The sequence below is a fragment of the Oncorhynchus keta genome, chromosome 5 (genome assembly GCF_023373465.1).
Source record: "Oncorhynchus keta strain PuntledgeMale-10-30-2019 chromosome 5, Oket_V2, whole genome shotgun sequence".
Lineage (NCBI taxonomy): Eukaryota > Metazoa > Chordata > Actinopteri > Salmoniformes > Salmonidae > Oncorhynchus > Oncorhynchus keta.
In genome coordinates, this window is record NC_068425.1 from 14,436,583 (window position 1) to 14,461,896 (window position 25,314).

The following is a 25,314-nucleotide window of genomic DNA, read 5'->3' on the forward strand; positions in this document are numbered from 1 at the left end:
GTTGCTAAAGCCTAGCCTGTGTGATTGTAACCGGCAGTCTGAGACATGCGATGCATAATAAAATAATACATCCTGCATCATCCATGTGAGCGAGTGAGCGAGTAAGTGAGCGAGCGAGTGAATTCTTGCGGGTCAGAGTATAGATGTGTGCCGGCCTGTTTGGGAGAGACTAAAAAGAGAGGGATGAGAAAGAAAGAGCCAGTTGTAAGAGATGGGGAGCAGCGCAAGACTTATACTACTGTTAGTCAGCGGCGGTTGATGATGATAATTATCCCAGTGTGTTAAATGATTACTGAGGCTGTGAGTAATTGCTTCAGCAGCTCACAGGACTCTCCAAAATGGACTTCTTTCACAACTCTCGTATCTGGAGCAGCTAAATCAGGCGAGCCAGGAAGGCAAAGGGTGGTGGCGAAGAAAGCCTTTTGAATTTCACAGCTGCCACACTACAACCACAAAGACCAATCTGAGACTGTTGGGCACTTCAATAGGACTCCAGCATAGAATTGATGAAAATGAAAATGTCAACATTCTCTTGCGTGATAAGGTTTACTGCTAGTGGCTGTTTAGAAACATTGTGTGTGTGTGTGTGTGTGTGTGTGTGTGTGTGTGTGTGTGTGTGTGTGTGTGTGTGTGTGTGTGTGTGTGTGTGTGTGTGTGTGTGTGTGTGTGTGTGTGTGTGTGTGTGTGTGTACAGAGGTAAAGATTGTGCATGAATGGTCTGATCACAGCAGTCAGACCCTCAGTCTTCTCAAATCAAATTAAGTTCAATTTTATTTGTCACATACACATGGTTAGCAGATGTTAATGCGAGTGTAGCGAAATGCTTGTGCTTCTAGTTCCGACAATGCAGTAATAACCAACAAGTAATCTAACTAACAATTCCAAAACTACTGTCTTATACACAGTGTAAGGGGATAAAGAATATGTACATAAAGATATATGAATGAGTGATGGCACAGAGCAGCATAGGCAAGATACAGTAGATGGTATCGAGTACAGTATATACATATGAGATGAGTATGTAAACAAAGTGGCATAGTTAAAGTGGCTAGTGATACATGTATTACATAAGGATGCAGTAGATGATATAGAGTACAGTATATACGTATGCATATGAGATGAATAATGTAGGGTATGTAACATTATATTAGGTAGCATTGTTTAAAGTGGCTAGTGATATATTTTACATCATTTCCCATCAATTCCCATTATTAAAGTGGCTGGAGTTGAGTCAGTGACAGTGTGTTGGCAGCAGCCACTCAATGTTAGTGGTGGCTGTTTAACAGTCTGATGGCCTTGAGATAGAAGCTGTTTTTCAGTCTCTCGGTCCCAGCTTTGATGCACCTGTACTGACCTCGCCTTCTGGATGATAGCGGGGAGAAAAGGCAGTGGCTCGGGTGGTTGTTGTCCTTGATGATCTTTATGGCCTTCCTGTAACATCGGGTGGTGTAGGTGTCCTGGAGGGCAGGTAGTTTGCCCCCGGTGATGTGTTGTGCAGACCTCACTACCCTCTGGAGAGCCTTACGGTTGTGGGCGGAGCAGTTGCCGTACCAGGCGGTGATACAGCCCGCCAGGATGCTCTCGATTGTGCATCTGTAGAAGTTTGTGAGTGCTTTTGGTGACAAGCCGAATTTCTTCAGCCCCCTGAGGTTGAAGAGGCGCTGCTGTGCCTTCTTCACGATGCTGTCTGTGTGAGTGGACCAATTCAGTTTGTCTGTGATGTGTATGCCGAGGAACATAAAACTTACTACCCTCTCCACTACTGTTCCATCGATGTGGATAGGGGGGTGTTCCCTCTGCTGTTTCCTGAAGTCCACAATCATCTCCTTAGTTTTGTTGACTTTGAGTGTGAGGTTATTTTCCTGACACCACACTCCGAGGGCCCTCACCTCCTCCCTGTAGGCCGTCTCGTCGTTGTTGGTAATCAAGCCTACCACTGTTGTGTCGTCCGCAAACTTGATGATTGAGTTGGAAGCGTGCGTGGCCACGCAGTCGTGGGTGAACAGGGAGTACATGAGAGGGCTCAGAACGCACCCATGTGGGGCCCCAGTGTTGAGGATCAGCGGGGTGGAAATGTTGTTGCCTACCCTCACCACCTGGGGGCGGCCCGTCAGGAAGTCCAGTACCCAGTTGCACAGGGCGGGGTCGAGACCCAGGGTCTCGAGCTTGATGACGAGCTTGGAGGGTACTATGGTGTTGAATGCCGAGCTGTAGTCGAAGAACAGCATTCTCACATAGGTATTCCTCTTGTCCAGATTGGTTAGGGCAGTGTGCAGTGTGGTTGAGATTGCATCGTTTGTGGACCTATTTGGGCGGTAAGCAAATTGGAGTGGGTCTAGGGTGTCAGGTAGGGTGGAGGTGATATGGTCCTTGACTAGTCTCTCAAAGCACTTCATGATGACGGAAGTGAGTGCTACGGGGCGGTAATCGTTTAGCTCAGTTACCTTAGCTTTCTTGGGAACAGGAACAATGTTGGCCCTCTTGAAGCATGTGGGAACAGCAGACTAGTATAGGGATTGATTGAATATGTCCGTAAACACACCGGCCAGCTGGTCTGCGCATGCTCTGAGGGCGCGGCTGGGGATGCCGTCTGGGCCTGCAGCCTTGCGAGGGTTAACACGTTTAAATGTCTTACTCACCTCGGCTGCAGTGAAGGAGAGACCGCATGTTTTCGTTGCAGGCCGTGTCAGTGGCACTGTATTGTCCTCAAAGCGGGCAAAAAAGTTATTTAGTCTGCCTGGGAGCAAGACATCCGTCCGTGATTGACTGTAGACCCTGCCACATACCTCTTGTGTCTGATCCGTTGAATTGAGATTCTACTTTGGCTCTATACTGACGCTTAGCTTGTTTGATAGCCTTGCGGAGGGAATAGCTGCACTGTTTGTATTCGGTCATGTTACCAGTCACCTTGCCCTGATTAAAAGCAGTGGTTCGCGCTTTCAGTTTCACGCGAATGCTGCCATCAATCCACGGTTTCTGGTTAGGGAATGTTTTAATCGTTGCTATGGGAACGACATCTTCAACGCACGTTCTAATGAATTCGCACACCGAATCAGCGTATTCGTCAATGTTGTTATCTGACGCAATACGAAACATATCCCAGTCCACGTGATGGAAGCAGTCTTGGAGTGTGGAATCAGCTTGGTCGGACCAGCGTTGGACAGATTGCAGCGTGGGAGCTTCTTGTTTTAGTTTCTGTCTGTAGGCAGGGATCAACAAAATGGAGTCGTGGTCAGCTTTTCCAAAAGGAGGGCGGGGCAGGGCCTTATTTGCGTCGCGGAATTTAGAGTAACAATGATCCAAGGTTTTTCCACCCCTGGTTGCGCAATCAATATGCTGATAAAATTTACGGAGTCTTGTTTTCAGATTAGCCTTGTTAAAATCCCCAGCTACAATGAATGCAGCCTCCGGATAAATGGATTCCAGTTTGCAAAGAGTCAAATAAAGTTTGTTCAGAGCCATCGATGTGTCTGCTTGGGGGGGAATATATACGGCTGTGATTATAATCGAAGAGAATTCTCTTGGTAGATAATGCGGTCGACATTTGATTGTGAGGAATTCTAAATCAGCTGAACAGAAGGATTTGAGTTCCTGTATGTTTCTTTGATCACACCATGTCTCGTTAGCCATAAGGCATACGCCCCCGCCCCTCTTCTTACCACAAGATGTTTGTTTCTGTCGGCGCGATGCGTGGAGAAACCCGCTGGCTGCACCGCCTCCGATAGCGTCTCTCCAGTGAGCCATGTTTCCGTGAAGCAAAGAACGTTACAGTCTCTGATGTCCCTCTGGAATGCTATCCCTGCTCGGATTTCATCAACCTTGTTGTCAAGAGACTGGACATTGGCGAGAAGAATGCTAGGGACTGGTGCACGATGTGCCCGTCTCCGGAGTCTGACCAGAAGACCGCCTTGTTTCCCTCTTTTACGGAGTCGTTTTTTTGGGTCGCCGCATGGGATCCATTCCGTTGTCCTGGTTGAAAGGCAGAACACAGGATCCACGTCGCGAAAATCATATTTTTGGTCGTACTGATGGTGAGTTGACGCTGATCTTATATTCAGTAGTTCTTCTCGACTGTATGTAATGAAACCTAAGATGACCTGGGGTACTAATGTAATAAATAACACATAAAAAAAACTGCATAGTTTCCTAGGAACGTGAAGCGAGGCGGCCATCTCTGTCGGCGCCGGAAGTAGTAGATGGCATCCTGTTTATACCATCTCTGTATCTCAATCATGACCATACCCAATGCATTGCAGAGCTTCACATAATACACTATGCATCTTACCACTGGTTGTACTTTCCAATGTGTGTCAAACTATTGTTGTAGTGGCTACTCTCTATGACATGAGACATTGGATGGAAGAGGCCTACTTACGGAGACTGTTCGCAGGTACCCTGTTGGCTTGCATGTTGTCATAGTGCTGTCCATGCACTCCAATGTCTTCTGAGTGTTCTCCTGGACCAGGCTGGCGCATCACCTGGGCTAGAGCCCTGACAAAAAACACAAACACCTCAATCAGCTGGTTCACTCAATAATAAAACGTGGCAAGGAAATCAAAATGGCTATGAAATCGAGCAAAAGGACAGGAGCTCAAACGCTGTAAACCTCAATATTTATCGGAAATCCTTACAGGTCTTAATGTTTGAATAATGTAGATTAAATCAAATAAATTATTCTCATGCTTGTAGATGAACTACGAATGATCAATTATCATATGCTCGAAGGTTTTTCGTTTGATATGCACAGTACCATTTATGCTATATTGGGTTAGTGGGATCACCTTCCTTGATAATATAGTTGAGAATTATGATAAATCACAATAGGGATCACAAGGCATGTTGGGACAAAGGAAACCCACTGAGCACAGATGTCAGTTCAACGTTTAGTTTTGATTTACTTTTGGTTGACCAACGTGAGTTCAACGTGAAATTAAAGTCATCACATTGAATCTTTCTGTTGAAATGACATGGAAACAACATTGAATCAACCAGGTTTTTGAGGAAGTGAACCTTAAGTTTACTTTCCCTTTAAAAAGAACAACGAATCTAATTCAAATGATGAAATCTAGGGCAGTGAGAGATTTAAAAACAATTGCAGGTGTAATGGAGTAAAAAAGTGGCTTTTAATGGCACCATGTTGGTAGATGACATCAAGGACATAGTGAGCATGGCTCAAGACATCAACGCAATTGGACAGGTATTCACAGTCACTCACAAATAAAATAGGTATTGCCTATGATTGCCAATCAAATTGTGGTCAGTAGAACTGACTGAGCATGTATATTTATTCTATATTTTAACACTTCCCACTGGTCAAAAAATGGTTGGATCATGAATCAATGTTGTTTCCATGTGTATGTGACCAATAAAATCTAATTTGATTTGATTTCAACCAACAAATATATGTGATATGGGAAAACGAACTGAATTTGAAAAAGGTCATCAAGGACATTTCGTATTTATTTCACCCAACTTTTAACTGAAATGTTTTGTTGATTTTTGTTGTTGATTTCAACCAAATGTAAATAGAAACTAGAAATTGAACGGACGTCTGTGTCCAGTGGGTTATCACCTAGTTTAACAAAACAGAATATTTAATGCATCGAAATATTTAAGGAAACTTCTGACACCCAAATAAAAGTTACATTCCTGCATTCATTTAGGCTATCCAAAGTTGTTACTGCATTGCGCACAGGGACTGCTGATGTTGTTTACTGTACACACACCTTGACATGTTTTCTCTGTGTGGACGGTGCGCCTTTTCAAGTCCAAGTTTTGTGAAAATCCCAACGAGGGCCATTATGGCAACAACTCCACATATTATATACACAATTAAGTTTGTCTTATCCTTTGTGGGATCGTGAGTGGGGTCTTTTTTCTTAGGCGGGGGTCTGCCTGTCATCATCCACGGCGGCGTGTCATAGTTTTTGCAGGTGGTCTGGTCCAGCCGCGAGCTTGTAAACTCACAGCAGAATCTGAAGCCACAGGTCCCGCAGCAGTACAGGTAACTGCCCGTCTGGCACACAAACGGCGGATCCCACTGGCCCATCACATCGTAATAACCCCGGCACCTGTCCTCTGTATGCGGACTCTCCGAAACGCTATTCTCTCTGTTCAATTTTGACTCGTTGGTACCCGTTGGTACCATAATAAAGCCGTCCAGCTTCTGCCCTGGCTCCCCCTCCGCGTCGCATACAAGAACTTTCACCAAAAAGTAGCCAAGCAACAACCCCGCGCTTCTCATCATGTGCGTCCCTTTGTTACTTTTATTCTCCACTGTAGACGAAGGAAAGGCGATGACCAGGTATCATAACAAGCTTGTACGCATAATCCAAGAACATGAAACACAGCCATCCGCGATGATTATCATGATTACGCAACGTAACTTCTGCGCGTAATTGTCCATCAGCGCACGGTGATGTTGTATGGCAATTTGTGTAAATGTTATATCTGTTCCAATTGCTTACAACAACAAAAAACTGATGCGACAACAACACTTTTACAGTTGCTACAGGTATCTTGAATAGGTTTAAATCATTTCTCTGCGCTGCGCCACAGACATCCTCCGGTGACTGTCGGAGTCCTTATTGGTAGTTCACTCCAGGCAGTGGGAATATTACCGAACCAATTACCGACAGAGTGAGGAAGAAAAAGGAGGTGGAGACACTTGTGGTAGGTGGGAGAGAGACATGTATGCAATCTGTTGTTTTTATACAGAACGACATACTCATGCTCAGATTTCAATTTTTTCATAGTAGCCTACTGCAGGCGACAGAAAAAAGATATCCTGTATTCAGACACTGCAATACTGTCCGAATTGTTTTTTATTTATATTCCTATAAAGTCGCAGGGTGCATTGAAATGATAGACTTGCAATGTTGCTGTTGTCTGTCAAGTCAAATGGGATTTCATGCATGTTGTATTTGACTGCTATTTGTGGCCAATATATCGCACCATATCTGTTTCATTATGTATTGTTCAATAGGTCACAGCTATGAAAAGAGCCCATAGGCCAAGCAAACAAGGTGTGATTAGTATTGGTGTGACCTTTGTCATTGTATTGCTGTAACTGTTTTGTCATTTCAGGTGATAACATATACATAATCAATACAATTCGTCTGACTAATGCATTTGATTTGTATACCTGTACATTTTGGAATTCTGAATGTATATCCATTGATTGTACCACACACAAAATGGCATGATCATATCATTATTTCTGTAAGACTTTTACTGTGGGTGTTGAAACCTCTAAAGCGCTTGATTATTGAGAACAACTCCCTAGTCAAAAAATCCTATAGGATTCCCAATAGAAAAATGTAGAACCTATCCTATAGGATTTTATTCCTATAGAATCCTATAGGGGTCCATTTGGAGTGATTCCAGTAGTTTTTTATTTGATCGGAATCCAATAGGAGTTTTTGACTAGGTAGATGTTCTCAACATCAAAGTGCTTCAGAAGTTTCAACACTCACAGTCCTAAATAAATAATTGCATGATCACGCTATTTTGTGTGTGATACAATCAGGGGAGATACAGTACATTCAGCATTTCAAAATCCTGTGGTGTAAAGTACTTAAGTAAAAATACTTTAAATACTTTTGTTGTTTTTACTGGTATCTGTACTTTGCTTTACTATTTATATTTTTGACTACTTTTACTTCTCTCCATTCCTAAAGGAAATAATGCACTTTTTTACTTCATACATTTTCCCTGACACCCAAAAGTATTTGTTACATTTTGCACGCTTAGCAGGACAGGAAAATGGTCAAATTCACAGACTTATTAAGTGAACTGCCTCTAATCTGGCGGACTCACTAAACACATGCTTCATTTGTAAAGGATGTCTGTGTGTTGGAGTGTGCCCCTGAATATCCGTAAATTGAAAAAGAAAAACTAGAAAATGGTGCTGTCTGGTTTGCTTAACCCTTGTGTTGTCTTAAGGGTAAAAAAATGACTCGCCACAATGTTTAACAGCAGAGAAAAGCCCCTAAATTATATTTTTTCCAACTGGAAATTTGATGACTTTTCCTAGTGACCCCAACATGAGAAAAAGTGAAACGTTGCCTTTGTTCATATTTCCATGAACGCTGTACACCACCAGGGTACAAAGATTGTCTTCGGGTCATTTTTGACCCAGCAGTTATAAAATAATTTACACGCCACAAAAACCACAAACACACACCTACACACACACACGCCCACACACACACACACACACACACACACACACACACAATGAGAAATTGAGATGTGTGCTACTGATTGAACTAAAACGTTCTTGTGCATGTGCAGCATCTCCCCTCCACGACTCCACACATGACTGAAGTTCACAAACAAAATAAAAACAATTTCAGACAAAATAAAAATAGACAAAAATGTCTTGAAAGTGTTGTTTACTAATGGGGAATGCAGTCAGAGGCTATAAAAGTGCTGCAGATGACAGTCCCCCCCCCAGTTCTCTTTTTGCTGAAGCCATGAGTGCACATTTCAGGTCGTAGATCAGATTTGATCAGTTGTCCAGGAGGAACAAGAGAACAATGATTTAGAAGAGGAGGTATCTGAAGAAGAAGATGGGGAAGAATACAACCCAGAGCATGATGCATCATCTTCAGATGAAGAAGAAATCCCCCAAGCTGAAAGAGACACATTTTTGTCAAAGAACAGCAAAATAACATGGTCCTTGTCACCATGTGACAACCAGGGCAGGATGGCAGCACAAAATGTCATAACGATGACCCCAAGGCCCACTAGACATGCAGTTTCCCATGCCCAGGACATCGCCTCAACATTCTACATGTTCATCACACCAGCCATCGAAAACAATAATCCTGGAGATGACAAATTTGGAGGGTTTCTGTAAATATGGTAACAACTGGAAAAGGATGGATGAGATTGACCTGCGTGCCTACATAGGGCTGATAATCTTAGCGGGTGTGTATAGGTCCCGAGGCGAGGCTACATGTAGTCTCTGGGATGCAAAGAGTGGAAGGGCAATGTTCTGTGCCACGATGCCACTGAAAGTCTTTCACACTTTCTCAAGAATGCTACCATTTGATAACCGTGAGTCAAGACCTGCAAAACATGTGACAGACAAACTGGGAGGTCTGGGAGAAGTCTGGGAGTGGAGTGAGTGGAGCGTCTGCCATACCTCTACAACCCTGGGCCTGAAGTAACAGTGGATGAGCAACTGGTTCCATTCAGAGGTACATTTTATATTTTCATATCTGTAATGTAAGTGATTTTCACTGTTAATTGTATTATGTATTGTTGTAATATCATTGATTTATGTGATTGTTTTCTGTGACACTGATACTAACTACTGATCTCTTTTGTCAAAAGGTCGCTGTCCTTTCCGGCAGTATATGCCCAGCAAGCCAGCAAAGTATGGTATCAAGATATGGGTGGCCTGTGACGCACAATCCTGCTACGCTTGGAAGATGCAAGTTTACACAGGGAAGCCAACCAGTGAAGGCTCGGGGAAGAACCAGGGGATGAGGGTTGTGCTTGATGTGACAGATGAACTGAGGGGGCACAATGTCACGTGACAATTTCTTCACCTCTTATGAACTCAGCCAGCAGCTCCTGAAGAGGAAGATCACCATGGTTGGCGCAGTTAGAAAGAACAAGCCTGAGCTCCCCCTGCACCCCTCGCAACAAGGCGGAGAGAAGCCTTCTCATCAAAGTTTGCATTCACCCCCACCACCACTTTAGTTTCTTACCTCTCAAAGAGGAACAAGAATGTGGTCCTCTTGAGCACACTGCACAAAACGGCTGAGATGAGTGATCGTGAGGAGAGGAAGCCAGCCATCATCCTGGACTACAACCGCAACATAGGAGGCAAGGACAACCTGGACAAGTTGATTGGAACTTACAGCTGCAGGAGGATGACTGCCCGCTGGCCCTTGGTCATCTTCCAAAACATCATTGATGTGTCCTCTTACAATGCCTTCATGATATGGAACAAGATCAACCCTACCTGTATGCCTGATAAGTGGAACAAGAGGAGGGTGTTCCTGGAGAAGCTAGGAATGGCACTGGTAACCTCACATATTCAAAAAAGTGAGCGTCGCCCCCGCACAGCAGCCTCTGCAGCACTTGTGAAAGCTGTTCAGGGGGCTGAATTTTGTCCTGATCCAACTGAGGCTGCAGCTGGGGCAGGCAAGAGGAGGATATGCCAATTATGCCGCCAAAGAAGGAATGTAAAACAAATACGATGTGCTGCACATGTGAGAAATACATCTGCAAAGTCCATGCACACACACTTGCATACTGTCCTACATGTGCTAATTAGAGTTGATTGATTTATGTTCTTCACATTTTCTTTGGATCTATTATCTTATTTTATTCTTATTTATTGTTGATGTTTATACACCTTGTCGGTGGGGGGAAATGGTTCAAATACATGGACGAAGACTCATATTTTGTAGTTGAATTCCTCATTGTACAGTATATAAGAACATATTACTATGTTGCCCAAAAAGTTTCCCTTCAGTAGAATTCATTCAAAACTACCTTCTGCACATTTCTGCTACTTTCTTAGGCTATAGAAGTGCTATCTTTTGTTTAAAAATGTGTGTTTACACCTATGCAGTACCTTTAGCAATAGTAATAATAATAAACCTCTACTTTAGTAAAGAAAACAATTATGACAGGTGTGTTGTAATAAAAAAACGAGTGGTGTCCACTGATTAAATGCACTTTCTGCATTGTGAAGAGGGAAAACCCAGATATTCACAAAGTTTGTGATGAATGACAGGTTGTTTCTTCATGCAAAACAGATTTGGGGTTTAAAATTCAATCAAGCTGCATTATTTTAGGGGTTTAGTGAAGGTGGGTCATTGTTGAACCTCAGGACAAGGGGAGTATACAGAATGTTAAGACTACACAAGGGTTAATATTAAGGAATTTGATATTATCTATACTTTTAATTTGACTTTTGATACTTAAGTATATCTGAGCAATTACATTTAGTTTTGATACTTAAGTATATTTAAGACCAAATACTTTTAGACTTTTTACTCAATACTATTCTAGTCATTTTCATTTAGTCATTTTCTATTCATGTATCTTTACTTTTACTCAAGTATGACAATTTGGTACTTTTTCCACCCCTGTACAGTCATACAAATCAAATGCATTCACAAAATTGTGCCCCTAACCGATAGGATTTTATTTTAGAATCCTATAGGAGTCTAATAGGACTAGTTCCAGGGGGGAATCCTATTGTGTAGGTCAAATGTTTGTTTTTTTAGGAGATCAGAGTTTTTTTTTTTTTTTTTACAGGACAGATGTATGGAGACAGATATAGAGAAGGGCACAGAAAGTGCTTAAGGGCACAGACAGTCAGCCGAGCCTTGGCTTAAACCCCTGTGGTGCAGAGCTTAGACCGCTACACCTGACTCCAGCACACTGATAGGACATTTCTGTAAGATTAGGATCCTATAAGATTTCTTCTATATGATTTCTATTCATTTTGTCGATCGCAATTGTATAGATATTTACATTTACATTCCAAAGGATTTATTTTCAAACCTTGGCTATACACTATAGTTAACTTCACTGCTCAATATAATGAGCATTCAAAATGTTGTGTTATTATAACATTGTATGTAGTATTTGATGTTATATTGTAATGTCTAATTCAAAGACAAGAAGTTGCCTGAATAAGAATCAAATCAAATAACTTAAGTCTCCCTATAGGACTGCAAGAATCCTGCCGGATCCAATAGGATCTCTTTTGATTTCCAATAAGAAAAAAGTAGTCCAATAGGATTCCGATGGGATTCTGATAGTTACACTATCATTGTGTAAATATCAGAATCGAGGACTTTTGGGTGTAACTATCATTACCAGGGCTTTGGGTGTATCATCCTCATAGCAGTCGGACACGAAAGGATATTTTAGGACGGGTTCATTACTTTGTAATGGATTTGTAAACAACTGCTGTGGAGCTGTGACATGACTTCCCAAGATAACAGTAGGCTACTATAGCACCTTATTATTCAGGTTGGATTGGGGGTTGTCATGGGCAACGGCCAGGTCAATGAGACACTTCAAGTGGTACTTGAGAGTCACTATGGGAGATCATTGAGTACATATATTGCCATAGAAACCAGGTGCATAATAAGATAACAGTTATCATCTTCCTCTCCCATTACCTTACCAAGAGTTTTTCTCCAGGCTCTGTCCATTACTACATTTTTCCAGCGGGGAACCGTGAGGGCCTTCTAGACCTTCAGAGGTCTAAGGATTTATGATTTTTTTTTAAATATTTGTTGTACTTCTATTTCATCTTTACAATAATTGCTATGATCTTCTCATGTCATTTCTCCAGTTTGTGTTGGAAAGAGAAGGGTTAAGGGTTACTGGAAAAAAAATATCCAATCAGGATTTTCTTTGGGGGTCGGTAGAAGAATCGAGCTAGTTCAGCCAGCCATTGACTAGGCCTTCAGAAGCTGGAAAGAAGGCCTCTGCCATTCAACACTGACAGCGCAAGATAAAATAATCAGTGGCGCGAGCGGTAGATTTCCTGAGCTAGTAACTTTAGCTAGCTTATGTTGTAGTAGTGTGACAATGTTAGCTAGCTTCTGTTGTACTAGTGTAACCGTGGTGATGGCGGCTGCAGCAGCTGTTATCAACTTCAAGGTGGATGCTGTTGCTAATTTGTTAGCGTCACCCTTTCCACGATTAACTCTCACACTTCTTTCAAATGTAGTTTACAAATGATCATCATCTGGTGAGTGGTCACTGTTTGTTTATGCAGTTCGCTTGCTGTTAGCTATCCCTTTGAAAGTAATGTAACAATGTTGCATTTAAACGTTAGATCACAGTTGAGTGGAATGAGCATTTTAATAATATATTTGCAATGGGAAGTAACAGCTGATTTGTTCATTTCATTTTGACCTACTAGAGTGAATGGGCTGCTGTTGCCTGTTTATCTGTCTCTCCTTCAGCGCCATGGAGTGTACAGGTTTTACGGTCGTTGTCCTTTCAGCACCATGAGCCTGTCACCTTTGAGGTGACACTGTTGTTGTTGCTATTGGTGTTAATGTGATTTACAAGTTGTTTAAACAGTGTGTTCTTTGTTTTGCTGGTCACACTATTTTATGCTTTGTGTCCATGCTGGTTCTGTCTCTGTGTGCGCGGCAGCCCGAGGCGTAGCCAGGCCTGTTTGATTAACTCATAATGTCATCAAAAAGCATTGCTCTTTTTTCGCTAGAACTAGAACGGTCCGACTACAGAAGACATAATGTGGGACTCATTCAGTGATGCTATGTTTTCTGTTATATTCTTGATTTTTGAGTTTGATACAAGGTATTGGAAGATTTCTGGTTCTTCTGAAGGCCTAGTTCCTGTCCTATAGTCACAGTTCACCACTGTATTTTTCTTAAACTTGAAGAAATGGTTGATGTAAGGTTGTAACACCAAACCTACTACTTATTGTGAGTTCAAACGTCAATGTACTCTAATTCCCCATTTGTAAAAAGGACATTGATAAAAGACCAGTTGCAAATGTGACAATCTGGGTTCATATCCTGGTCTTACCACAATTGGCTTTGCTGTTGGGCTTGGGGAGCTAGCACAAGACTTCAGCTCTCAGGCCCATCTCATGTGTTCACTGAACCATCTGTTTTACAGTCTTGAGCTAATGTAGTAACACTAGTCAATGTAATTAATGACATGCAAATTTAAACATAAAATAATAATTGAATAAGCATTTCATAAAATGTTTCATAATGGCTGATAAAAATAACAGGCTTTTAAGATTAGACCATTTCCTGTTGCTTGTTGTTATTTCTATTAATATTTCAAAGTACTATGTTCCAAATTTCAGGCTAAATTAATCTTTCTTATGCAGCATGTTACAAATCCGTTATGTTTTGCAACTCATTGAACAACAAGGGCACAACCTGAACTATGAGTGATCAGGGGCCTCATTTATAAACATTGCGTACGTAGAAAATATCCCCCAAACCATGCATGCGCCACTTTCCCGCAAAAGTTGGCAATTATAAAAACTGAACTTAGAGTGAGAATGTCCTTAGCTCCACGCAAACTTTAGACCATGTGTGCATACATTTTCTACGTATTGTATTGCAAGCATTGGCGACTCGTCCATTAGGGTATTAAGGGCAGTGCCCCACTTGAGATTGGTCAAAAAAAGTTTAGCATATATTTTTCAACAAAATATATATTATATCATTCAAAGATTATGTTTAAAATATCCATAAAAGTGTGGTGAATTTCTGTACATTTTAATGTTTCAAAAATATATAGTTCAAAACAAGCTGCTTAGTTACCTACTGCTCCGCTATCAGACAGCAGCTTCGGGCGTTTGGCCTTCCGCCAGCGCTTGGACTGCATTGCCAACTACATTTGGGGGGGACGGACATGGTTTTCACAGCACTAAATAAATGGACCGTCTTGGGTGGTTGAAATGAATGCCCAGGTTCTGGGTCTGTTCTATCAGATATCAGAATTTCCACATCCATCAACAGTTAAAGGACAGAGGGATACACTATCTAGAACCTTCTTGTGGATCTGGTAGGACAAAAAAAAACATGTCTCTTTGGCTGTGCCCAATCCACAATGCTGTTTTTTGTTCCCCCTGCCATTAGATGCTAGTTAGTGGACATTACAGTTGTGGACAGAAATTTTGGCACCCTTGCACGTTTTTCAAGTAACTCACAATTTTCCCTAAAAATAAGTTGAAATTGACCTAAGTATTTGGTCTCCATAATTCTTTATTTCACTGTTAATATTACAAAACCTTTGTTTTTGATTTTGAACTTCATATATCCATTGAAATCAGAAATGGCATTGAGAAAATGATTGACATCCAATACTTATTGTTTGGTAGCACAGCCTTTGGCTCCGCCCAGCCCGGCGGAGATACAATCTTCGGCAAAATCATTCACATGGAGATTCCTGCAAAAATATTATTTGAAGATGTAGCCATCGATGAGCTTTGTTAACCTCGGTACTGGCAGTTTGGCACTCTCCTCTTGTGCAAACTGCTCCAGTCCTCCCATATGTGAAGGGTGCCTTCTCCTAACTGCTGTTTTAGATCTCCCCACAAGTTTTCAATGGGAGTTAGATCTGGACTCATTGCAGGCCACTTCAGAACAGTCCAGTGTTTTGTCTTGGACCATTCCTGAGTGCTTTTTTAAGTGTGTTTTGGGTCATTGTCCTGCTGAAAGACCCATGACCTTCGACGGAGACCCGGCTTTCCGACACTTGGTCCAAAATTGCACTCCTGATTTCATGATGCAATGCACACGTTCAAGGCACCCAGTGCCAGAGGCAGCAAGGTAACCCCAAAACACCACTGAACATCCTCCGTGACTGACTGTAGGGAAGGTGTTATTTTCTTTGAAGCCTTCATTTGTTTTCTATAAACATAGAGATGGTGTGCTTTACCGAAAAGCTCAAATTTGGTCTTAAATGCCCAGAGGACATTCTCCCAGAAGGATTTTGGCATGTTCAGGTGTGTTTTGGCAAATTGCAGTCAGGCTTTCTTATGTCACTCTCTCAGCAGTGGCGTCCTCCTGGGTCTCTCACCATTTTACCCCCTTTTCGTTGAGTTGGCTATGGATGCTGCGAGTTGAAACCATCATACCTTGTGTCCGAAGGTCAGCTTGAATCTGTGTGGCAGTTGATCGTGGTTCTTTCTCCACCAACCGAACAATCCTTCTCTGCAATCTTCCATCAAGTTTTCTCTTGCGTCCACGTCCAGTGAGTTTGGCTACAGTAGCATGGGCCTTAAACGTCTTGATAACATTACGTGCGGTGGAAACAAGAACATTAAGGTCTCTGGAGATGGACTTGTAGCCCTGAGATAATTCTCTTGTTTTGTTTATTTTCTCCATGCTCATTGTCGTGACACAAAACAGGAGAATGAGTCCTTTTCGCTATTCAAACTGGTTGAATTAGTCGGGAAGAAACCAAAGGGAGTGACATATAAAGGGCAGGTAATGAAGGAGGTGATGGAGCTCAGGTGAGTGTCATTATGCGCAAATGCGCGTAATGCTGGTGACAGGTGTGTGCCATAAATGAGCAGCCTGGTGAACTAGACGCCAACCACAGGAACAATCCGGGGATCCTGAGCGGACTGGTCACCTCCGCTGAAGCGCAGAAACCTGATGATCCGGCTGAGGAGTAAGAGCCTGATGAGCTGGCTGAGACTTCCCCGTTGCCTCAGCTGATGCATGGGAACCTGTTCATCCAGTTTAGGAATGAGAGCCTATCCAACCCGCTGAGGCATGGGAGCCTACAAACCGGATGAGGCCTCCCAGGTAGAAAAAAATAAAGGACAGGTAATCAAGAAGGTGATGGAGCCCAGGTGAGTGTCATCATGCGCAAATGTGCGTAACGCTGGTGACAGGTGTGCGCCATAAACGAGCAGCCTGATGACCTAGAGGCCGGAGAGGGAGCACACATGACACTAACTACTTCTAGAAGGTGCCAATAAAATTGTCCAGGCCACTTTAGTATTTCTTTGTGGAATAAGCTAACATTTAGTAAATTATTCAGATTTTTTTGTGGGGTTCAACTGCAAACCAAAAAAATACATATACATACATGGACACCAAAATAGATTTTTATTTCAACAGTTTTCTGGAAGAAATGTGCATTATTAGAAAAAAGTTAAAGGGTGCCAATACTTTTGGCCACGACTGCATCGGCATTGTCACGACTTCTGCTGAAGTCGTTGCCTCTCCTTGTTCGGGCGGTGCTCGGCGTTCGACGTCACCGGTCTTCTAGCCATCATTGATCCTTGTTTCATTACAATGTGATCCATGACGGAGCTGATAACGTCAAGCTCCCTCACTTGTTCCTGAACGCGTTCCTCCAGCTCTATGGGCATAGTGTCCTCTCCTGCTGACTTCATCTATTGGTCAGAGATTCTGTCATGCATAGGTGTAATTAGGTGGCAGGGAAGTCAGGCGCAGGAGAGTCAAATGGAGTGTAAAATGGAGTCTTTTAATAAAGTCCAACGAGTATGCTCCATGACACTAACTGTACATAAACAAACAAACAAACATGGGTACGAGGACCCGACGCGCACCTAAACAACAATCACCCTACACTGACAATACTACAATCTCTGACAAAGACATGAGGGGAAACAGAGGGTTAAATACACAACAGGTAATGGGATTGAAAACAGGTGTGTGGGAAGACAAGACAAAACCAATTGAAAATGAAAAAAGGATCAATGATGGCTAGAAGACCGGTGACGTCGAACGGCGAGCACCGCCCGAACAAGGAGAGGCAACGACTTCGGCAGAAGTCGACACTGGCCTCGGGGATGACCCGGAGGAGAGATGCTGGGTTCCTGTGGAGGACGTGTTAGATCCTTCCATGTTATCAGAATTCCACCGTCTCCATCCGGATCGCCCTGCACCTCGCCCTCCGGGTCGTCCCCGAGGCCTGTGTCGACGGGCAGCTGGAGCCGCGCGTCAGGGGGGGGGTACTGTCACGACTTCTGCCGAAGTCGTTGCCTCTCCTTGTTCGGGCGGTGCTCAGCGTTCGACGTCACCGGTCTTCTAGCCATCATCGATCCTTTTTTCATTTTCAATTGGTTTTGTCTGAATGGAAGCAAGTCCACACGGCAATGTTCCAACATCTAGTCTAAAGCCTTCCCAGAAGAGTGGAGGCTGTTATAGCAGCAAAGGCGGGACCAACTCCATATTAATGCCCATGATTTTGGAATGAGATGTTCGACGAGCAGGTGTCCACATACTTTTGGTCATGTAGTGTATGGGTGTATTTTTTTCTGTTGTTCAATTGCACAGATCACTTTATATATCTTCCCAAAAAACTACCGGTAATTTGAGAACTTGGCATAATTTTTATGTTGTGCTTGGTTGACAATATGACAACCCCCCTGCCCCGGGTATTCAGTCAATTACGAGCTGCCACTGATTGCAAGCTTAGCAGGCAAGTAAGTATTTTGTGCAAATAGGGGATTTGATGACACACTTATTAATACATTTAAAAAACACAACAAAAACAGAACACATATCAAGATGCAGCTATTTGCCATTATTGAGAAGAGTGAAAATCTAGGCCTATGTGTATTATTATTGGAATATAAAATAATTAGACATGGGAATCTTTTTCCTATTTATTTTCATAACCATTGCAGACTAAATTCCTCACCTTTTCTGTCCGGGATCAGTTAATATACCTGAAGTAGCCACAAAGCACATTTCTATACGCATCTCTCATTTAACTGGGCATAGTAGCCTAGTAAATAGGCTATGTATTTAAGGTTTTGCTGTATGCAAATTTAACAGGTGAACAGACAGTTGATGTTTTACATTGAAGTATGTAGGCTGCAGCTAGCTCCTACTATACATTGAAGTATGTAGGCTGCAGCTAGCTCCTACTATACATTGAAGTATGTAGGCTGAAGCTAGCTCCTACTATACATTGAAGTATGTAGGCTGCAGCTAGCTCCTACTATACATTGAAGTATGTAGGCTGCAGCTAGCTCCTACTATACATTGAAGTATGTAGGCTGCAGCTAGCTCCTACTATACATTGAAGTATGTAGGCTGCAGCTAGCTCCTACTATACATTGAAGTATGTAGGCTGCAGCTAGCTCCTACTATACATTGAAGTATGTAGGCTGCAGCTAGCTCCTACTATACATTGAAGTATGTAGGCTGCAGCTAGCTCCTACTATACATTGAAGTATGTAGGCTGCAGCTAGCTCCTACTATACATTGAAGTATGTAGGCTGCAGCTAACTCCTACTATACATTGAAGTATGTAGGCTGCAGCTAGCTCCTACTATACATTGAAGTATGTAGGCTGCAGCTAGCTCCTACTATACATTGAAGTATGTAGGCTGCAGCTAGCTCCTACTATACATTGAAGTATGTAGGCTGCAGCTAGCTCCTACTATACATTGAAGTATGTAGGCTGCAGCTAGCTCCTACTATACATTGAAGTATGTAGGCTGCAGCTAGCTCCTACTATACATTGAAGTATGTAGGCTGCAGCTAACTACTACTATACATTGAAGTATGTAGGCTGCAGCTAGCTCCTACTATACATTGAAGTATGTAGGCTGCAGCTAGCTCCTACTATACATTGAAGTATGTAGGCTGCAGCTAACTCCTACTATACATTGAAGTATGTAGGCTGCAGCTAGCTCCTACTATACATTGAAGTATGTAGGCTGCAGCTAGCTCATACTGTAAGTACTGTCATTTTAAAAAAAAAATTTGAGGAGCCGAGACAATGTTTCAGCATTTGCGAGCAGTCGATATAAAACATTGAATTGAAACGTTCTGCTGACAGGTCCACATGAATTTGCCATTGTTTTTTTTTTTACAGAAACTGCCACAGCCCTTTGCCAGGTACAGCATAAGTTAGTGCAAAATATTAAAAGATTCTGCCAACATCTCCAAAAACATTTGATAAAATTTGCCATTGCTCTTTCTTTTGGAAACTGCTGTGGCCTTAATTCCAATAGTTCCAAATTATACAGCGTTGTTGTCACCATAAAAGGTGAATGGAGGACGTTTTCCAGGCTGAGTGATGATGCTTGTTCACATGCGCACAGTTTTACGACAGGTCTGATTTATAACGGGAAACATACGTACGTACGTACGTACGTACGTACGTATGTGTAGCTTGCGCCAAGTTTACCATTCTCAATATGTGTATTCTAACGCAGGCTACTCATTTTCAAAAATGGTACGTGCAGATATTTAGTGGGAAATTTAAGCAACGGTTATAAATTAGGTCCCTGGCGTGTAGTGTCGATAACTTAATTGCTTCAAACTCAGAAAATGCTTTGAATAGCATTAAAAGTTTCCCCTTAAGTTTTTGGTAATCATATTCAGAGCAGCTTGAACTGCTGTTTTTCCTCTCTATGTGTGGTAAATATAATATATGCATCCTTTACAACTAATTACTCCTCTCTTTAGTCTTTTATTACCAAGAAATTATAATGAAGGGGCCTTGTCAAGCATGAATTTGTGAAAAAGTTATGGATTTAATCATTTATTTTTAGTGAGGCTGCTTTTATCTAAGATTATGATCAGCCTTGTTTGAAAGTACCATCTGCCACCTGAGAAATCTCACTCATTCAGTGTTTGAAGTCAGTTCGTCCAAGGCACCGAAAACCTACTTTTATTTACAATTGGCTGTCATGGGAATATGGCTGCTGCTCTTGTCTATTCATATCTTTAAAGTTCCCTGTAAATAGTTCAGCCGCTCCCCAGGGATGTTACTTTTAAAGTTTGTTTAGAGTAACAAACTGCAGCTTTATTAGAGCCTCATAGACACAGCTGGCGTCTCCTCATCACCACGACAGATTGTTAAGTAACAGGACATGTGACTGCAATGTCCGGAATAACACTGTACTCTAGTGATTCAATCTGGATACAAGTTCATTACACATCTTTCACAGGCCCACACCTGTTGATAGGTGGTTCATTAATCAACCTTCTACTGAACAGTATAAAGCATTTACAAATTAATTCTGTAGTAAATGGCAAGTAGTGCAGTCTTCTATTCCCTACCACAGAATGTGGTACTTTTTAACCACCACCAGTGTCTGTCTTCCCTCTGTGCCACCTCTAATTTCTTTATCTCCATGTGATGGAGAGATCTACCATACACCCTTTCATTCAGAAAGGGCTTTGGTTCATGTTTAACATTCAAGAGGCGGATGATGAAGGGGTTCCCTGGGGAGAACGTAAAGGCAGTGTCATCATCGAGCCTGAGGAAGGAATGAGTAATTCAGTATGCTGCTTGCTCCATCCACTCTCTGTTTCTCCAAACTCAAATGAGAGGAGCACTAGGGGCCCAGTAGTAAACAGCCAGGGAAATGTAGTCAGATCACATTGTAATGGAAAATTCCCGACAAGACACTGTGACAGATGCAGGATTACAGAAACACTGTCTGTATACTGGAATGTTTGGTTCATAATTAGAATGAAGTTGTGACAAATTCATTCCTTGGATGGACTGAACGGTGCAAATACCTGTCGCTACATCAACTTCAACTTTACAAGTACAATGTTTGAAAATACAGATGATTAGAAAACACAACACAAATCTCCACTCTATAGAATCCATTTACCAACCTCCACCCCCACATGAACATACAAAGCCAAGACACACTTTTACCCTCGTCGAAAAGCACCATAACAGAACGTATAAATGTTTCCCCGTTAGCTTCTTCCTCCGTCAGTCTTAGTGGCCACCCGCTGGGCCCACCACGACATTTCAAGGTGGAAAATTGGGTCGTATTTGGTTGAGACTTTGATCAATGGGATTTCAACCTTTATTCATCCACTCAAAAAGACAGACAGACGTTTGTTGAATTCCCAATGTGTTATCACTGTACTTTCAACCATCTAAAAGCACAACCAAATTACGATGGAAAAACAAAGTCACATTTTTGGTTAAGTTGTCATCTAAATGTGTTATCACCGCACGTTCAACCATTTAAAGGCGCAACAAAGTTCAAATGTGTACACAATGTCAGATATTTTGAATTTATACAACAACTTATTGTGTTATCACTAATAGCACAACCAAAATGACCTGGATTTCAGTTGAGATAACATTAAAAGTATACAGTACAAGTGATCAATGCTGTTCGAGATGCTGCTCAGATTATTATAGCAATTGTGAAGGTCTCCACAGACCTGTGGCTTTGCATACTATTTTGAACATACATGCTTTCTATGATGACATAAGACATTTATAGTTACAGTAGGCTAACCTCAACATGTGGCCAAGGATGTGTTACTCATTTTAAGGTTGAATAAATACTGTTACGTTAGTTTGTAAGAGCCTTAACTTTACAAAAGTATTGAAATGTGTTTGGTTCACAATGCAACCAAATATTAACACTTAAAGGATATATCTAATGCTTGGATAGTTTCATCTGAGCCACGTTTTAATTTTTGGTTGAGTTAAAGACGTGAATCCAACATACTTTTGGTCATGTAGTGTATGTGGATAACCTGCTCAGTGAACATCTCATTCCAAAATCACGGGCATTAATATGGAGGGTCCCCCCTTTGCTGCTATAACAGCCTTTACTCTTCTGGGAAGGCCTTCCAATAGATGTTGGGACATTGCTGCGGGGATTTGCTTCCATTCAGCCACCAGGACATTAGTGGGGTTGGGCACTGACGTTGGACGATTAGGCCTGGCTCGCAGTCAGAGTTTCAATTCATTCCAAAAGTATTTGATGGGGTTCAGGTCAGGTCTCTGTGCAGGCCAGTCAAGTTCTTCCATACCGATCTCAACAAACCATTTCTGTATGGACCTCGCTTTTTGCACTGGGGCATTGTCATGCTGAAACAGGAAACCTTTGCCCCAGACAATTATTCCTCCTCCACCAAAAATTCAGTTGGCACTATGCATTCGGGCAGGTAGCATTCTCCTGGCATCCGCCAGACTGACAGATGGTGAAGAGTGATTCATCACTCTAGAGAACACGTTTCCACTGCTCCAGAGTCCAATGGCGGCGAGCTTTACACCACTTCAGCCGACGTTTGGCATTGCGCATGGTGATCTTAGGCTTGTGTGCGGCTGCTCGGCCATGGAACCCATTTCATGAAGCTCCCGACGAACAGTTCTTGTGCTGACGTTGCCTCCAGAGGCAGTTTGGAACTCGGTAGTGAGGACAGTGGATTTTTATGTGATACGCGCTTCAGATCTCGGCGGTACCGTTCTGTGAGCTTGTGTGTCATACTACTTTGCTGCTGAGGCGTTGTTGCTCCTAGACGTTTCCACTTCACAATAACAGCACTTACAGTTGACCGGGGCAGCTATAGCAGGGCAGAAATTTCACGAACTGACTTGTTGGAAAAGCGCCATCCTATGATGGTGCCACGTTGAAAGTCACTGAGCTCTTCAGTAAGGCCATTATACTGCCAATGTTTGTCTATGGAGATACTGTATTACAAAAGTGGCTTTAATTCCAGTTTGTCTACAAATTAATAATTTATATGTTTGATTCATGCCTCCATCTCAACCTAAAATTGAAGTTAAAGAATAGGACTAAATCAAATCAAACTCTATTTAAAGTGCATTTTAAAGTCTGATTTAGTCTAATTCTTTAACTTTAATTTTTGGTTGAGATGGAGACGTGAATCAAACATACACTGAGTGTACAGAACATTAGGAACACCTTCCTAATATTGAGTTGCACCCCCTTTGCCCTCAATTCATCGGGGCATAGACTTTTTACAAGGTGTTGAAAGCGTTCCACAGGGATGCTGGCCCATTTTTGACTCCAATGCTTCCCACAGTCGTGTCAAGTGCTTCCCAAGTTCGGGACAAGGATCAACATGTTGTACTCTGCACGCAACTGTTGTACTGCGCTGTTATTTGTCTGTTTGCGGCCTGCCTGTTACAGTAGCTTGCACAACTCTTACCATTCTCCTTCGACCTTTCTCATCAACGAGCTGTCTTCGCTCACAGGACTGCCGCTGACTGGATGTTTTTTGTTGAACACACCATTCTGGGGAAACTCTAGACACTGCCAGCAGGGCAGCGCTTTCCGAGATACTGGCTCCAGCGCGCCTGGTGCGAGTATCATACCACGCTCAAAGTCACTTAAAAGTCTCTAATTTTGCCCATTCTATCGTTCAATCGAACAGTAACTGATTGCTTTAATGCCGTGGTCACGTGACTCGCTTTCCGTAGGAGCGATCCGTTTTCGCGATTAACTAATAAATCAGACCAGTGAGTGTAGTTACAATCTATTATGGTTGTAACTGGTAGCCTATTGGTTTCCGTGGTTGTAAATTGAACTGTACGTATTGGACACGTGTTTATGGTAGGCTGACATTGCTTAATTGATTATGTGGGTCGAATTTGATCCACAAAAGTGTATTGTGCCGTATCACAACTTGTTGCTGTACTCATGAGCAGCATGGTTTTCAATGTTTGAAGTGGGCCTGTAGGCCTATTTGTTTGGCAAGACAGCTTTGCGTGGCTGTTTTGGTTATTTGGATGTCCATTCACCTTTTGTTTACTGAGTTTGTTTACTGTTAATGAAAATAGCCTAAATATAGATTGTGGCATGCCTTTATCGATCTGATATATAAGCCTACTTTGTATCGCTGTTTTGTTCTGTTCGCATTCATTCTTCCTCATGTGCAGTTGTGTCGCTATTATAAGACAAAATGCTATTCATGCATGAATAACATGAAATGAAATAATAATAAAATAAATAATAAAAATATTATTATAATAATAAAATGAAATAAAATGAAAGCTAATACTTTCAGCATTTAGTTTGCATTATTTTGGTAAGACAACTGTGTGTACGGGTACATTCACATAGGTTGTTTGTAATAGGTGAATTACCCTATCTATCTTGTAGCCTATATTCATTACCAAAACGGCCTGGCTTTAGTGTGTAGGGTACTGTCCATCGCGCTGATACAGCGCCAACCTGTCACTTCAACATGGTCTCAGAGTCTCTGCATTTGAAATGTATGTTTATTTTGGTATAGCATGATAAGCGAAATTCAATATAATTCCAATTCAAGAACCCCCAAAATGTAGCCCCCTCTGGAAGCAAAAAGTGTTCTCCTATGGGGACAGCCAAAGATCCCTTTTGGAACCCTTTTAAAAAATAAAAAAAGTAAAATAGTATCATTGATTATATTTGACTATAAAGTATGGTCACATTTCATTTGCTCTGTTAAACCTAACCTTTGGAATGACTTCGATAGCAACAGTGAATATAAGAGATCGCTCAGTAATCATTCTCACGATAGCACATTGGTAGTAGTCAGTGACAAATATCAAAGCTAAGCTGGGCTTGGCTTGGTTAAAACCCTGGATGGGAGACTGAATTAATGAATCAACTCTCCAGTAGGAGGTGTTGTCCAGAATGTTATTTTTTCTGATAATAGATGAAACGTTGAAGATCTGACGTTGTTTCAAAGGTACAAATGCAACATATTTTATACAAGGTTTGTCTATGCTGAAAATGGATCAAATTACCCTGTGGTTGAAATGTCCACATCACACTACAGTTTGCACGTACAGTTCAGCCATTTATCAGACGTTCATATCCAGACCCACTTGCAGGAGCAATTAGGGTTAAGTGCCTTGCTCAAGGGCACAGCAACCGATTTTTCAGCTAGTTGGCTCCAGGATTTGAACCAGCGACCTATCGGTTACTGGCCCAACGCAATAGGTTACCTAACGCTCCTGAATACGTTGACAAATTACGATAAAACAACGTTGATTTTTATAGATTCAACCAGTTTATGCCCACTGAGCTCTGCTATTGCTCATGCCTAAATCAGA

General features: G+C 42.1%; 1 protein-coding gene and 1 long non-coding RNA gene across 2 annotated transcripts in view; one reads left to right on the top strand and one right to left on the bottom strand.

The window, feature by feature from the left end:
- shisa9b (shisa family member 9b) overlaps nucleotides 1-6,592 on the bottom strand; it is a 31,645-nt gene extending 25,053 nt beyond the window's left edge. The window contains exons 1-2 of the mRNA XM_035747508.2: nucleotides 5,727-6,592; nucleotides 4,376-4,491 (exon numbers count right to left, since the gene is read on the bottom strand). Coding sequence (XP_035603401.1) covers nucleotides 4,376-4,491; nucleotides 5,727-6,247 — 637 coding nt within the window. The 5' untranslated portion in view covers nucleotides 6,248-6,592. The remainder of the gene's footprint in view (nucleotides 1-4,375; nucleotides 4,492-5,726) is intronic.
- Nucleotides 1-25,314, top strand: part of LOC118365355 (uncharacterized) — a 150,067-nt gene that overhangs the window by 111,261 nt on the left and 13,492 nt on the right. The window lies entirely within an intron of this gene.